The 14,345-nt window shown below is 39.8% G+C and overlaps 1 protein-coding gene across 1 annotated transcript in view; it reads left to right on the top strand.

Annotated features, from left to right (window-relative positions):
* The first annotated feature begins 1,196 nt into the window (after positions 1 to 1,196).
* STK32B (serine/threonine kinase 32B) overlaps positions 1,197 to 14,345 on the top strand; it is a 182,542-nt gene continuing 169,393 nt past the window's right edge. The window contains exon 1 of the mRNA XM_075260817.1: positions 1,197 to 1,859. Coding sequence (XP_075116918.1) covers positions 1,781 to 1,859 — 79 coding nt within the window. The 5' untranslated portion in view covers positions 1,197 to 1,780. The remainder of the gene's footprint in view (positions 1,860 to 14,345) is intronic.

Below are 14,345 nucleotides of genomic sequence, written 5' to 3'. Positions count from 1 at the left end.
GGAGACAATTCCTTTAATATGACTTAAAGGCGTCCATATAGGTCAGAGACCGGGCCACTATCATACAAGTTTGGGGATGATCCTATTAGACAAACATGCTTAAACATTTTGAGAATTTCCCATATTGGACAGTGTTAATAGAGTCTGCAGCAGGTGTTTCATTCCCCTGCAGCGCCACCACAGGGCAATTTGGTAATTACACAGTTCTGATTGAAATCAGTGGGTTGCACATGTAACCCATGGACTTACTGCGTCCTCTAGCTGTGATACCCAACATCATAACCGGAGAGGAATCCCTGAAAAAAGTTCCTATTCCACTAATGGATTTCTACCTCTGAAGTTAGTTGTAGGATCGGATAAAGTTATTCTAATACTTCTCCAGGCCAATAATTTGGATATGGCTTTAAAAGGCATTTTGGAGCAGCTGACATTACTTTTCCTTCCCTATCGTTTGTTGGGATAGCCATAGCCAAGGCACAAGAAATAGCCTGGGAAACATTGAGATAGAAAGTTACCATTGTCACCATTGTATAAACGTTTAACTGTTAATTGTCTACAAGTGTGAATAGGTTTATATTCCTGGGAAATCCTATGTAACATAAAGACTGACAGGCCATAATGTGCAGTGACCGCAAGTAAAAATGGGTGCGGCCACATCCCTGTGCAATGTACAGCTCATACATATGGAATACAAGGTTGCACTTTGACATGACAAAGCTATGTTCACTATGTTCACTATGTCACGAGTGCCCCTATATTAGTATGGAAGGGATTTAGAAAAGACTTTGATGGACATATGAAAAATCACTGCATCCAAAACAGACAATATTTCATATATAACTTCATATGTCTACGTAGCAGAAATCTTGAAGTTCTTTATCCCCAAATGGTCTCCAAGTCCACAATACAGACTGAAGCAGTGCTTGCTACAAGTGTAAAAATGGTTGTGCGACTTGTACACACAGACAGCACATGCATCCCTATGAATTAACCCTATTGCGTGAGGGTCCTAAATACAATGCGCCCATCCAATAACTAAGAACTCCTTCTTTAGGTTCCTTGAGCATAGGTTTGCCACCCCAGACTACTCCTTCTGTCACAATGCTGATTGCCTTGTTTGTATGCTCTTTGTTCTTTAAGGACAAGCGTTCCCATCAGCAATATATACAATAGCCTAACATCTGTCTGATCCTGGTACAATGCCCCCTACCTGGGGTTACTGTCACCCACAGCCCAATGAGTGTGACCCTGTCACTACCTGACCACTCAGCCCTGTCATGTCTGCTCACCTCTAGCTGTGAATATGTTAATCCCCTTTCAGTGTCTCGTTTTGCTAAGATCACAAGAGCTGTACTCCTCTTCCTCCTCCCCTAACCCTGTGCATTGATATGCTATGAGCAGCACGTTACTAAATAGCAGAAGCAATTGCAGTGTGTCAGGGGAGAGAGATGGATCAGCTCTGCTGTGTCTGCTGGATCCCAGGACATAGAGGATTCCCCCTGCCCACCAGCACTAGGCTACAGTCCCACAGCTGCCCATGAACAGCAGCAGACCCAGGCTACAAGGCATGGACAGCAAGCTGAAGACTTCATCTGTGTGTGTGTAACCTGGAATAAGGGGGATGATGAGCTAGAAGACTGGAGAGGAAGCCTGTGGAGCTCCTTGGATCCTGCTTTGCAAAGAATCAGAAAGTGCAATGGTTTTCTATTGTGATGTGGAAGGCTTCTGTCTCAGCTGAGATGCTACAAACTCAATCAGATTAGGATTATTTCTATTGGGGATGGTGAAAAACCAGTGGATTATTATTATGGGTGCCAATCACTCCCACAAAACTCCAGTGTTTGACGAGAATGAAGACGGTAAGGAACTGTCCAGTGTGCATGGTGCTGAACTAGTATGCGTATCCTTGTGCACTCTGCTATATCATGTCTGCTCACTATGTCATTAGTTGTGGTATATACACCCTCCATACACCCTGACTGTGCTACATATACACTTGTGTTCTCACTTGTGCCTGCATTGAGCTGATTAAAAGTAAGTAAGCAGTTCTCAGCATCAACTCCATTACTATTAACATCACAGAGCACATAAGGATAGGCTCCCTTCTAGAGTCACTATGCAGAGAATACTACTTCTACACACCTATACCAGACCACTACTCATCTACACTAGAAAGTACTACTGTACACCTATAATACATAAATACTACTACTACACACCTATACCAGACCACTACTCATCTACACTAGAAAGTACTACTGTACACCTATAATACATAAATACTACTACTACACACGTATACCAGACCACTACTCATCTACACTAGAAAGAACTACTGTACACCTATAATACATAAATACTACTTCTACACACCTATACCAGACCACTACTCATCTACACTAGAAAGTACCACTGTACACCTATAATACATAAATACTACTACTACACTCCTATACCAGACCACTACTCATCTACACTAGAAAGTACTACTGTACACCTATAATACATAAACACTACTACTACACACCTATACCAGACCACTACTCATCTACACTAGAAAGTACCACTGTACACCTATAATACATAAATACTACTACTACACTCCTATACCAGACCACTACTCATCTACACTAGAAAGTACTACTGTACACCTATAATACATAAATACTACTACTACACTCCTATACCAGACCACTACTCATCTACACTAGAAAGTACTACTGTACACCTATAATACATAAATACTACTACTACACAACTATACCAGACCACTACTCACCTACACTAGAAAGTACTACTGTACACCTATAATACATAAATACTACTACTACTACTACTACTACTACTACTACTACACACCTATACCAGACCACTACTCATCTACACTAGAAAGTACTACTGTACAGCTATAATACATAAATACTACTACTACTACACACCTATACCAGACCACTACTCATCTACACTAGAAAGTACTACTGTACACCTATAATACATAAATACTACTACTACACTCCTATACCAGACCACTACTCATCTACACTAGAAAGTACCACTGTACACCTATAATACATAAATACTACTACTACACACCTATACCAGACCACTACTCATCTACACTAGAAAGTACTACTGTACACCTATAATACATAAATACTACTACTACACAACTATACCAAACCACTACTCACCTACACTAGAAAGTACTACTGTACACCTATAATACATAAATACTACTACTACTACACACCTATACCAGACCACTACTCATCTACACTAGAAAGTACTACTGTACAGCTATAATACATAAATACTACTACTACTACACACCTATACCAGACCACTACTCATCTACACTAGAAAGTACTACTGTACACCTATAATACATAAATACTACTACTACACTCCTATACCAGACCACTACTCATCTACACTAGAAAGTACCACTGTACACCTATAATACATAAATACTACTACTACACACCTATACCAGACCACTACTCATCTACACTAGAAAGTACTACTGTACACCTATAATACATAAATACTACTACTACACAACTATACCAAACCACTACTCACCTACACTAGAAAGTACTACTGTACACCTATAATACATAAATACTACTACTACACACCTATACCAGACCACTACTCATCTACACTAGAAAGTACTACTGTACACCTATAATACATAAATACTACTACTACTACTACACACCTATACCAGACCACTACTCATCTACACTAGAAAGTACTACTGTACAGCTATAATACATAAATACTACTACTACTACACACCTATACCAGACCACTACTCATCTACACTAGAAAGTACTACTGTACACCTATAATACATAAATACTACTACTACACTCCTATACCAGACCACTACTCATCTACACTAGAAAGTACCACTGTACACCTATAATACATAAATACTACTACTACACACCTATACCAGACCACTACTCATCTACACTAGAAAGTACTACTGTACACCTATAATACATAAATACTACTACTACACAACTATACCAAACCACTACTCACCTACACTAGAAAGTACTACTGTACACCTATAATACATAAATACTACTACTACTACACACCTATACCAGACCACTACTCATCTACACTAGAAAGTACTACTGTACAGCTATAATACATAAATACTACTACTACTACACACCTATACCAGACCACTACTCATCTACACTAGAAAGTACTACTGTACACCTATAATACATAAATACTACTACTACACTCCTATACCAGACCACTACTCATCTACACTAGAAAGTACCACTGTACACCTATAATACATAAATACTACTACTACACACCTATACCAGACCACTACTCATCTACACTAGAAAGTACTACTGTACACTTATAATACATAAATACTACTACTACACAACTATACCAAACCACTACTCACCTACACTAGAAAGTACTACTGTATACCTATAATACATAAATACTACTACTACACACCTATACCAGACCACTACTCATCTACACTAGAAAGTACTACTGTACACCTATAATACATAAATACTACTACTACTACTACACACCTATACCAGACCACTACTCATCTACACTAGAAAGTACTACTGTACACCTACAATACATAAATACTACTACTACTACACACCTATACCAGACCACTACTCATCTACACTAGAAAGTACTACTGTACACCTACAATACATAAATACTACTACTACTACACAACTATACCAGACCACTACTCACCTACACTAGAAAGTACTACTGTACACCTACAATACATAAATACTACTACTACACACCTATACCAGACCACTACTCACCTACACTAGAAAGTACCACTGTACACCTATAATACATAAAAACTACTACTACAAACTTATACCAGACCACTACTCATCTATACTAGAAAGTACTACTGTACACCTATAATACATAAATACTACTACTACTACACACCTATACCAGACCACTACTCATCTACACTAGAAAGTACTACTGTACACCTATAATACATAAATACTGCTACTACACACCTATACCAGACCACTACTCACCTACACTAGAAAGTACCACTGTACACCTATAATACATAAATACTACTACTACTACACACCTATACCAGACCACTACTCATCTACACTAGAAAGTACTACTGTACACCTACAATACATAAATACTACTACTACACAACTATACCAGACCACTACTCACCTACACTAGAAAGTACTACTGTACACCTACAATACATAAATACTACTACTACACACCTATACCAGACCACTACTCATCTACACTAGAAAGTACTACTGTACACCTATAATACATAAATACTACTACTACTACACACCTATACCAGACCACTACTCATCTACACTAGAAAGTACTACTGTACACCTACAATACATAACTACTACTACTACTACACACCTATACCAGACCACTACTCATCTACACTAGAAAGTACTACTGTACACCTATAATACATAAATTCTACTACTACACACCTATACCAGACCACTACTCATCTATACTAGAAAGTACTACTGTACACCTACAATACATAAATACTACTACTACACACCTATACCAGACCACTACTCACCTACACTAGAAAGTACCACTGTACACCTATAATACATAAATACTGCTACTACACACCTATACCAGACCACTACTCACCTACAATAGAAAATACTACTGCACACATATACTAGATAAATACTACTACTACTCAACTATACCAGACTACTAAACACCTATACCAGATAAATGTGACTACTCAACTATACCAGAAAGTACCACTGCACACCTATATTAGATAAATAATACTACATACCTATACCAGACCACCATTGACCTACACTTGAAAGTACTGCGGTACACCTATACTAGATAAATACTACTACACACCTATACTAGACTACTACTCACCTATACCAGATAAATACCATTACAGATCTATACTAGAAAGTACTACTACTCACCTATACCAGATAAATGCTGCTACACAACTTTACTAACAAAATACTACTACACATCTATGCCAGGTAAATACTACTACACACCTATAATAGAAAGAACTACAACACACCTACAACAGATAAATACCATTACACATTACTATGACACTTTCTGTAAAGCACACTTTCTCCCAGTATAACTTTTCTGAGTGCACGATGTATATAGGGGTATGCTATATTTTATAATGTTTCCATAACTGTAACTACAACCATCACTGCCTATAAGGTAGTATATAGGATAAGATATAGATGTATCAGAGCTACGTGTGTCATTTATCTCATGTAATAAGTTTATCTGTAATCCTACAACACAATGAGTTGATTGAAGCTCAGCTCTGCTACATCTATATACACAATGTGTTTTTTTTCTCCTCTGCATCACAATCCTCCAGGATTATAAGAAAGGTCAACTTGGCATCTTGCTATGGATTACCTGTATCTTTGAGCAGCGGCTGAAATAGCTTATTACCGAGGCATGCAGATGCTGGGTCAAGTCTGCCCGCTGATCAGATAAAATGTAATTGAATGTCTATTATACGCCGTATTTCCATCATTGACTACAATGCCTGCTGTATGGCTGGATGCTTAAGAAATCAGTCATGTAGCAGGGATGTGTGTGAAATGGCAGCGTATTGTTATTGTAATATAAAATATGAATAGACAAGCAGCGCTGACGGTCCCGGAACATCATTTATTTACTGACAATTTTATAAATTATTGCTGGCGCCCGATACTTGACTGATGACATTATCTAACCCGTTACCAAAGTATACGGAAGGTATCTAAGAAAATGGCATCATATTAGGTAACCCTGTGAATCCCCAAATGTTAACCCTTTAAGGATGCAGGATAATCGGCGACTTTTTTCCATTTCCACCTTCCAAAATTCAGAACTTATTTCTTATTATTTCGACATGGCCATATGAGGGCTTATTCTTTGCGTGATGAGTTGTACTTGGAATTGGCACCATTCTGAGGTACAGATAATATTTTGATTATCTTTTATTTTTGTGACGTTTACGCTCTTTGTCCGGTGAAACATTCTGATTATTTTGTCCTTCGGTGAACATAAGTGACTTTGCTATGGATCTCCATATTCTGATGTCTACAAATTTTTAGTTTTTTTTTGTTAACCGAGCTATGTAAAGTCTCGTTATTTGCAAGGCAAGTTGTAGTTTTTCTATTGGTACCATTTTCTGATATATATAGTGATATAATATGTGTATTTCATTTTTTTGTTACATTATCAATGTTGTATAATAATAATCTATGTTTTTTAATGAACTTTTAAATTTATTTTTTTTTAAACTTTATCAAAAGTTTTCCACTTTCTTTGTGATCCACAAAGGTACTTGAACCTGGGACGGCTTGGTCCCTTTCACAATATACTACAATATTTCTGTTTTGCCTTACAAAGACATAGACTCCCTATGAGTTATTGGTAAAGGTACTCAGGAAGAATTTGATTGACCTCCTGGCTGCCATTGCAACTTCTCGAAACACCGCAGTTGATAAAAGGATATAAAAGGGGGTGTGCCCTCCAAATACCTATAAGCCATGATAGCATGGATCAGCATGCATCTGAAGGGTTTAAGGGGCTCTATCATCACATTTTAGTGTTCTAAGATAAAGATATGCCTGAATAGCCTTTAAAAAGGCTATTCAGGTGCTGGTGGTCATTTTTCGACCCCCCCCCCCCCCCGTTTTTCATAATTACCTTTGAAATGGTTACGTAAACCAGTCTCTTCGTGCATGGTGGGTGTTGCGTGCACCCCCCAGCGTCATCTTACTTTTGCTGCATAACTCCTCCTGCTCCTTCTTCTTCACCACCTCCAGCATTGTCTTTCCTGGTGGCTTCTATTGAAATTTTGCACATGTGCAGTAGCGCTCCCTCCGGAGCAATACTGCGCACGCTCCAGCGCCATTTTCCTTTAGAGAACATTGCAAGGGAGGGAGAACTACTGCGCACGTGAAAAATTTCAATAGAAATTTTGCACGTGCTGGAGGCGGAGAAGAAGAAGGAGCAGGAGGAGTTATGCAGCAAAAGCAAGATGACGCTGTGGAGTGCATGCAACGCCCACCGTGCACGAAGACAGTGATTTACATAACCACTTCAAAGGGAGGGGGGTCTTTTTAAAGAGGAACTTGCATGGGTTTGGGCAACTACTACTAGTCTCGAATCCCAGCTATATAATACAGCCAGGATCCTGGAAGCAGTGTAGCAGGAACAGTTCCTTTGCCTGTCCCAGAACAGGGCCATATTATAACAGTAATGAGCATTATGTGCACAGTAATAATATGGTGCTGAGCAGGAAGGGGTTAAAATGAAAATTATTACATATTTTCAAGCAAATGTAAGAAGAAACCTGTTTTTTGACTACTATTGCAGATAAGGACTTCCTAGCTGGTCGGTTGGATGATTGGTTGGCTTCCATTGCCTTAACATAATTGGCCACAATTAAACACCATTTTTTATACCTAAATATGTGCAAAATTCTGTTCTGATATAACTATTGGAGCTTCATTATTTCTCATTCGGAGCTCTAAATTCCTTACCAAGATCTTGAATTAAAAGGTACAGTTCTGGTTATCATTAGCCTCCACTAGAGGGAGCTCATGGCATACTGATTACATTGAACTCAATAATAACACTGTATGCAGTAGACTCCCATGCTCCCTCTAGTGGTGACTGGAGGCTAGAAAGTCACCTTTTAAAGAGAACCTTTCATGTCCTCAGGAACATGCAGTTTTATATACCGCTAGAAAGCCAACAGTGCGCTGAATTCAGCACACTGTCAGCTTTCCCATTATGTGTCCTGGGGCAAGAGATATTGTTGCAGTTACCATTATCTCTTCACTGTCAGAAGGTCATTCCTGACAGTCTAGCTGGGAATGTCCCTCCTGACAGTACTATCCATAGCTCTCTGTACTGTCAGAAGGGCTGTTCCTTACCACCCAACTATGATGCTGAGCTGTGAGGAACACCCCTGCAGTACTAGTCTATGGACGAGTACTGTCAGGAATTGGGGATGGCTTTCCTCACAGCTTCACACCATAGGTGGGCGGTAAGGAACGCCCCCTCTAACAGTACAGAGAGCTAAGGACAGACTATCAGGAGGAGCGCTCCTCACAGACCAGCTAGACTGTCAGAAACGCCCTTCTGACAGTGAAGAGATATTGGTAACTGCACTGATATCTTTTGCCCCGGGGCACATAATGGTAAAACCGACAGTGCGCTGAATTCAGGTCACTGTCGGCTTTCTAGTGGTAAATAAAACCGCAGGTACCAAAGGACATGAAATATCCTCTTTAATTCCATTTAGTAGATCCTGCCTTTAATTGTTTTCAACGGGAGCCAGACATCTAAGCTGGACAATGGGTGGAAAGTGGGAAAGTCTGCCATGGGACTTAACATGCCGAAACAGAACAATGGAGTCCTGCTTTCCATAAATTTGTCTTAAAAAAGGAATGAAAGTTGAATTTTGATCTTAAAAATTACATGAAGGAATGCTGGAAAAATGTCCCAATTGTTTTTTGTTTTTGTCCGAAATTTTGTGAATTTTTGCACACCCATTTTCTCCAAGGGGGCATGGTGGCAGCAGAAATCAGAAATCTTCACCGGTACGGAGCTGATGTAAATTTCTGTTTAGGCATACGTACTCTGGGGATGCGCCTAATATATGATGAGGTGTGAATGTGATCATAAATTAGATAGAAACTCTGAAAAACGCCAATATTTAGAAATCAGCCCCAGAGTCTTTTAGACATTAGAGACACAGTCATAGGTAAAAAATGACCACAAACATTTCATTTGATGCCTGTCTTATTCTCCATTTTCATGAAAATCAGCATTTTTTAATGCTAATTAGCTTACATGGTCTCTAGGGGGCGCGTCTTCTCCTGCTGGGTCTTTGATTTTCATGCTAACAACTCCCCTCAAGCATGATACCACACAGTGTGCATTGTGTATGTTACATGCAGTTTTCTGTAGAAGCATCTCTAATAATATTTCTCTCAATCTTTGTCGTAAGACTCTTGAGCAATGTCATTAGTTCCTTGTGATCTTACAGTCCAGTCCATCAAACATCTGCTTTCAAGATTTAAGGGTCTTTGGTCCATCTGAGATAAGATTCGACTCCAGGTTTCCACTTCTTGGCCGGTGTTTGTATTTGCTACAGGCTATTATGAAAGCTGAGAGCATTGAGAAGCCATTTGGCAGATGTATTTAAGACCATCTGCCAAAGACATCTATAAATCTGGTAGGAGAATAGGATATACAAGTAAGTACTTGGAGTCTTGTGCTGTGAAGCAGAGCTGGCAGCTTTTTGCCGGAGTCCACCCTACAAGCTCCGCAAGCATGGAGGGGAGATCTGCTGTAAATCCACTGACCCTGAGGATGCCATGTACTGTACTTGTTAGAAGCAATTCCTGATCTGTGTCTATAGGAAGATTACCGGCTTGTAGATTCAGTCTGTAGTAAGATAACTCTTTCATTGCCAAAGCAAAGCATCATCTTCTTTGCAATCTAATTAAAAAATCTGTCCCTCCTATGGAAAAACGTCCCTGCTATAGAAACACATGAAGTTTTCTTCCAAGAACATCATCAAACCAATCCAGGGGATGTGTCTGGGATTGCAGCTCCACTAAAGGGAATGGAGTCCAACACACAACCTGTGGACAGGGGTGGTCTGGAAGAAAATCATGTTTGTTTGTAATTTGCAGACGACACTTTTCAAGAGCATTTTGTGCGCCCTCCATATGACGGTATGATCACTCGTAAAGTGAAAGATTCCATTAATAATCCTATAATTATAAATAGCCTTGGAAGAGACACAATCATAGACAAGAGACATAAAAGACACAGTAGCAGACAAGACAGTCCGCACAAATAACGACACCCACTGTTTTAGTATGAGATTTTATCTTGGTTTACTTTCCTGTATGTACTTACTAGCCTCTGCCCGCGACTTCTGCGTGTTGTTGGCATCGATGATCCACCTATATTCAGCAAATTGCTGCCGTCAATGGTTTGCCTGCTCTGGCATTTCGGCAGCTCTTAAGCTGTCCTGCTGCTGAACTTGTTCCTCACGCTGTATCTGTGATTGTTCCACCATATCAGCAGCTCGCTGGGACGCCATATAAAGAGCGTGTTGTTGGCATCAATGATCCGCATGCTCCGGCGTTTCAGCAGCTCGCAAGCAGGCCTGCCGCTGAACTTGTTCCTTGCACTGTGCCTGTGATTGTTCCAGCATCTCAGCAGCTCTCTGGGACGTCATATAATGAGCGAGTTGTTGGTGTCAATGATCCCCCTCAGCTCTGTTTGAGGAGAAGTCTGTGACTTCTGGCTATCTTCATAGCTCTCGTTGTTTTAGAATTTTGGCGACAAATTAGATTTTCTTTTCCCCGGCATGTTTAAAATTAGCAAACTGCCAATTTGGATTAAAGGTGTTTTCCCATCCAGTGTGTCAGCACTGCCTGAAGCAGATTAGATAATATGAAAATGCATGTACACAATGGACTGAGGGTTAGCTGTGTGTTTACACAGAGAGATAACAGACCTGGCTTTATCAGCAATCTCATATAAGCTGCTGCCAAGAGCAGTTTAATATAGTATGTGAACATAAATTTATAACAGTCATGAAGCCATGTCATTTACCGGGATAAAGAGTAGCCTATGTGTTAATCACAATTCAAACTATCTGTGTCAAATTTCATTCAAATCCGTTCAGCCGTTTTTGCGTGATTGACTAACACAAATCCAAACACACAAACTTTCACATTCATAATATTAGGATTGGCAATAGAGAAGAAAGACTGAGGCTCTTAAAAATAAATCTTAAGAATAATGTACAAGTAGATTTATAAATGTTACATGATAAAGTAATTCTAAATGAACACTGAGCTTACTAGAAGCTATGGGTAGATTTTACAATGTTGAAACTTTATATGACAGGTTCTCCATTTTCTCATGGCATGCAATATGTGATAGATATATCCATAGCAAAGAATACAGTTGTGAATACACATTTGGAAAGACACAAACAGAGGACTTGTACCATGTGTGAAATCTGACCTCACTGCAATCTATTTATTTATTAGTAAAAGGCCTTACAATTTAAAATGAAGTTTCATCCAATGGGAATGGAGCCTTTATTGTGTCGCTTCCAATCAGAATTACCATACCATATGATGAATGCATACATTAAATATATAGTGTAACGCCTAGGCCAGATAAAGACTTGGTTCAGAAGTTGAGATGGGAGATGTGCACAAAAGGAGATCTAGAATCTATTAGATAGTGATTGGCACAAGTGAAATGATGTTTTAACCCTATATGTTCTTCAAACTGCCTTATCATATACAAGTCATATAAAGACTAGAAATTGTGTTATTCCTCAATTATAGACACTAGACTATTGATTCATGCAAAGTTGAAAGGTTTAAGTAACCTGTATATATTCTAGCAAAATAATATTTATGTATTACCAGTGTACAATACATTCACAAAGAATGTCATCTTATAATTTATATAATACAATAATCTACATATAATTTCTATACAAATTTGTAAATACACTGCATTGCTTAGCTTGTACTCCAGTATTCACAACTCTGTAGGATTTTTTTCCCATGATCAAAAGTGCAAAAAGGAAAAATTACAGAGCGCATGAAATCTAAATGCATGGCGAGTATCTCCGCTAATTCCATCTCCTCATTGGTAACATTCACTTGTTAATATTCCACTCACCAAAACCTTTTTACTCCCCTATTGATTTTCTCAGGAGTCATAAGACTTTTTAATAACCTTGCAGAGAGATCACAATTTTGATCTGACCCAGAGTTGAAGCAAATAAGACTAAAGAAAACTAGTATTTGAGTGACAGATTTCTAAAGAGCTATTCCAGGAGGATCCATAATTGGCTGTTATCAGACATGACATTGCTTACTGTGGAGAGTTTTTCATCCTCCCCATCTTTGTGTTTCTACAATTTCATGCACTCTGCCACTCTCATATATGGCTGCGCTATTATTTATATTATTTACTTTCTGCTTTTCAGAGGAATGTTCTCATGGAGTTCTTTCTTTAGGGCAAACATTAAAAATGTTTCTCATTTGCTTCGCATTTATTTCAATGGGGCAGTGGCTTATTTTTCTCTTTTCTAGACCACCACCCCTCCAAAAAAAAACCATACTCATTTATATACATCATAGGTGACGTATATGAATGACGTCTCAGCTCCTTTCCTCAGGCCACTGATTGGCCTTAGCAGTCAGATGCAATGAGGACTTCTGTTAGAACAAGCCCCAGGTGTCTCCAAACCGGACCGCGGTGCGGCACACTCAAGCATCGGGAACAGGGGAGTATGTTTTTTTTTTTCACTTTCCCAGGCCTTCTTGCTGAAACCATTAGGGCTAGTTCACACAGGTTCCACTTGTGCACATTCCGTCACGGCTGCCACGACAGGATGCCGCTGCAGTGCATCGGCATCCTGTCGTGGCTTTCCGCTCCGGATTAGGCCCAATTGAATGGGCCTAGTTGGGAGGGAAGTGTTTTGCGAGGCGGATGTCCACCTGAAGAAAGGGCAGCTCGCTTCTTTTTTCCGCGAGTGGGAACAAACCGCTCACAGAAAAGGAAGTGACCGGATCCCATTAATTTCAATGGGAGGTTTAGTAGGATTTTGATGTGGATTCTGCGTCAAAATCCTGACCATTTTGCCCCGTGTGAAGTAGCCCTTAGGGTCAATGCACAAAGAGTTTTTTGGGGAGGATTTTGGAGAGGAAAAAATCCGCTTCAGAAATTAGGAAATGTTTTTTTCCTCCAGCACAGTGTATGGACCTTGAAAAAACTGCTAGCAGTTTCTGAAGTGTTTTTTGCAAAAACATCATAAAAAACAGCGTCAAAAACCTCGACAAAAACAGCGTCAAAAAACGCTAGCGGCTTTTCCACCTACCATTGACTCCTGTTGTTTTTTTCAGGTGGAATCCGCCTGAAGAAAGGTAAGGGCTCATTCACACGTGGAGCGGCTTTTGACACCGAGAGAGACATGGTGAGCCGCGTCACTCTCGGGTCAAAAACCGCCTGCCACAACCATCGCAGTCGCAGCTTTCCCCTCCGCAGCCGGCTCAAATGAATGAGCCGACATCGGAGGGTGCTTCTGCTAGGCGGAAGCCGCGGCTCAGCGCGCCGTGGCTTCTGCCTGAAGAAAGGGCAGCTCTCCATAGACCAACATTGAAAGGGGCGGATTATGACGTGGATTCCGGTGTCAAAATCCACCCCTTTAGCCCCGTGTGAACTAGCCCTAA

This window comes from Leptodactylus fuscus, chromosome 1 (assembly GCF_031893055.1).
Source record: "Leptodactylus fuscus isolate aLepFus1 chromosome 1, aLepFus1.hap2, whole genome shotgun sequence".
NCBI classification, from domain to species: Eukaryota; Metazoa; Chordata; class Amphibia; order Anura; family Leptodactylidae; genus Leptodactylus; species Leptodactylus fuscus.
Note: the sequence above shows the minus strand (reverse complement) of the source record. Positions and strands in the feature narration are given on the sequence as shown.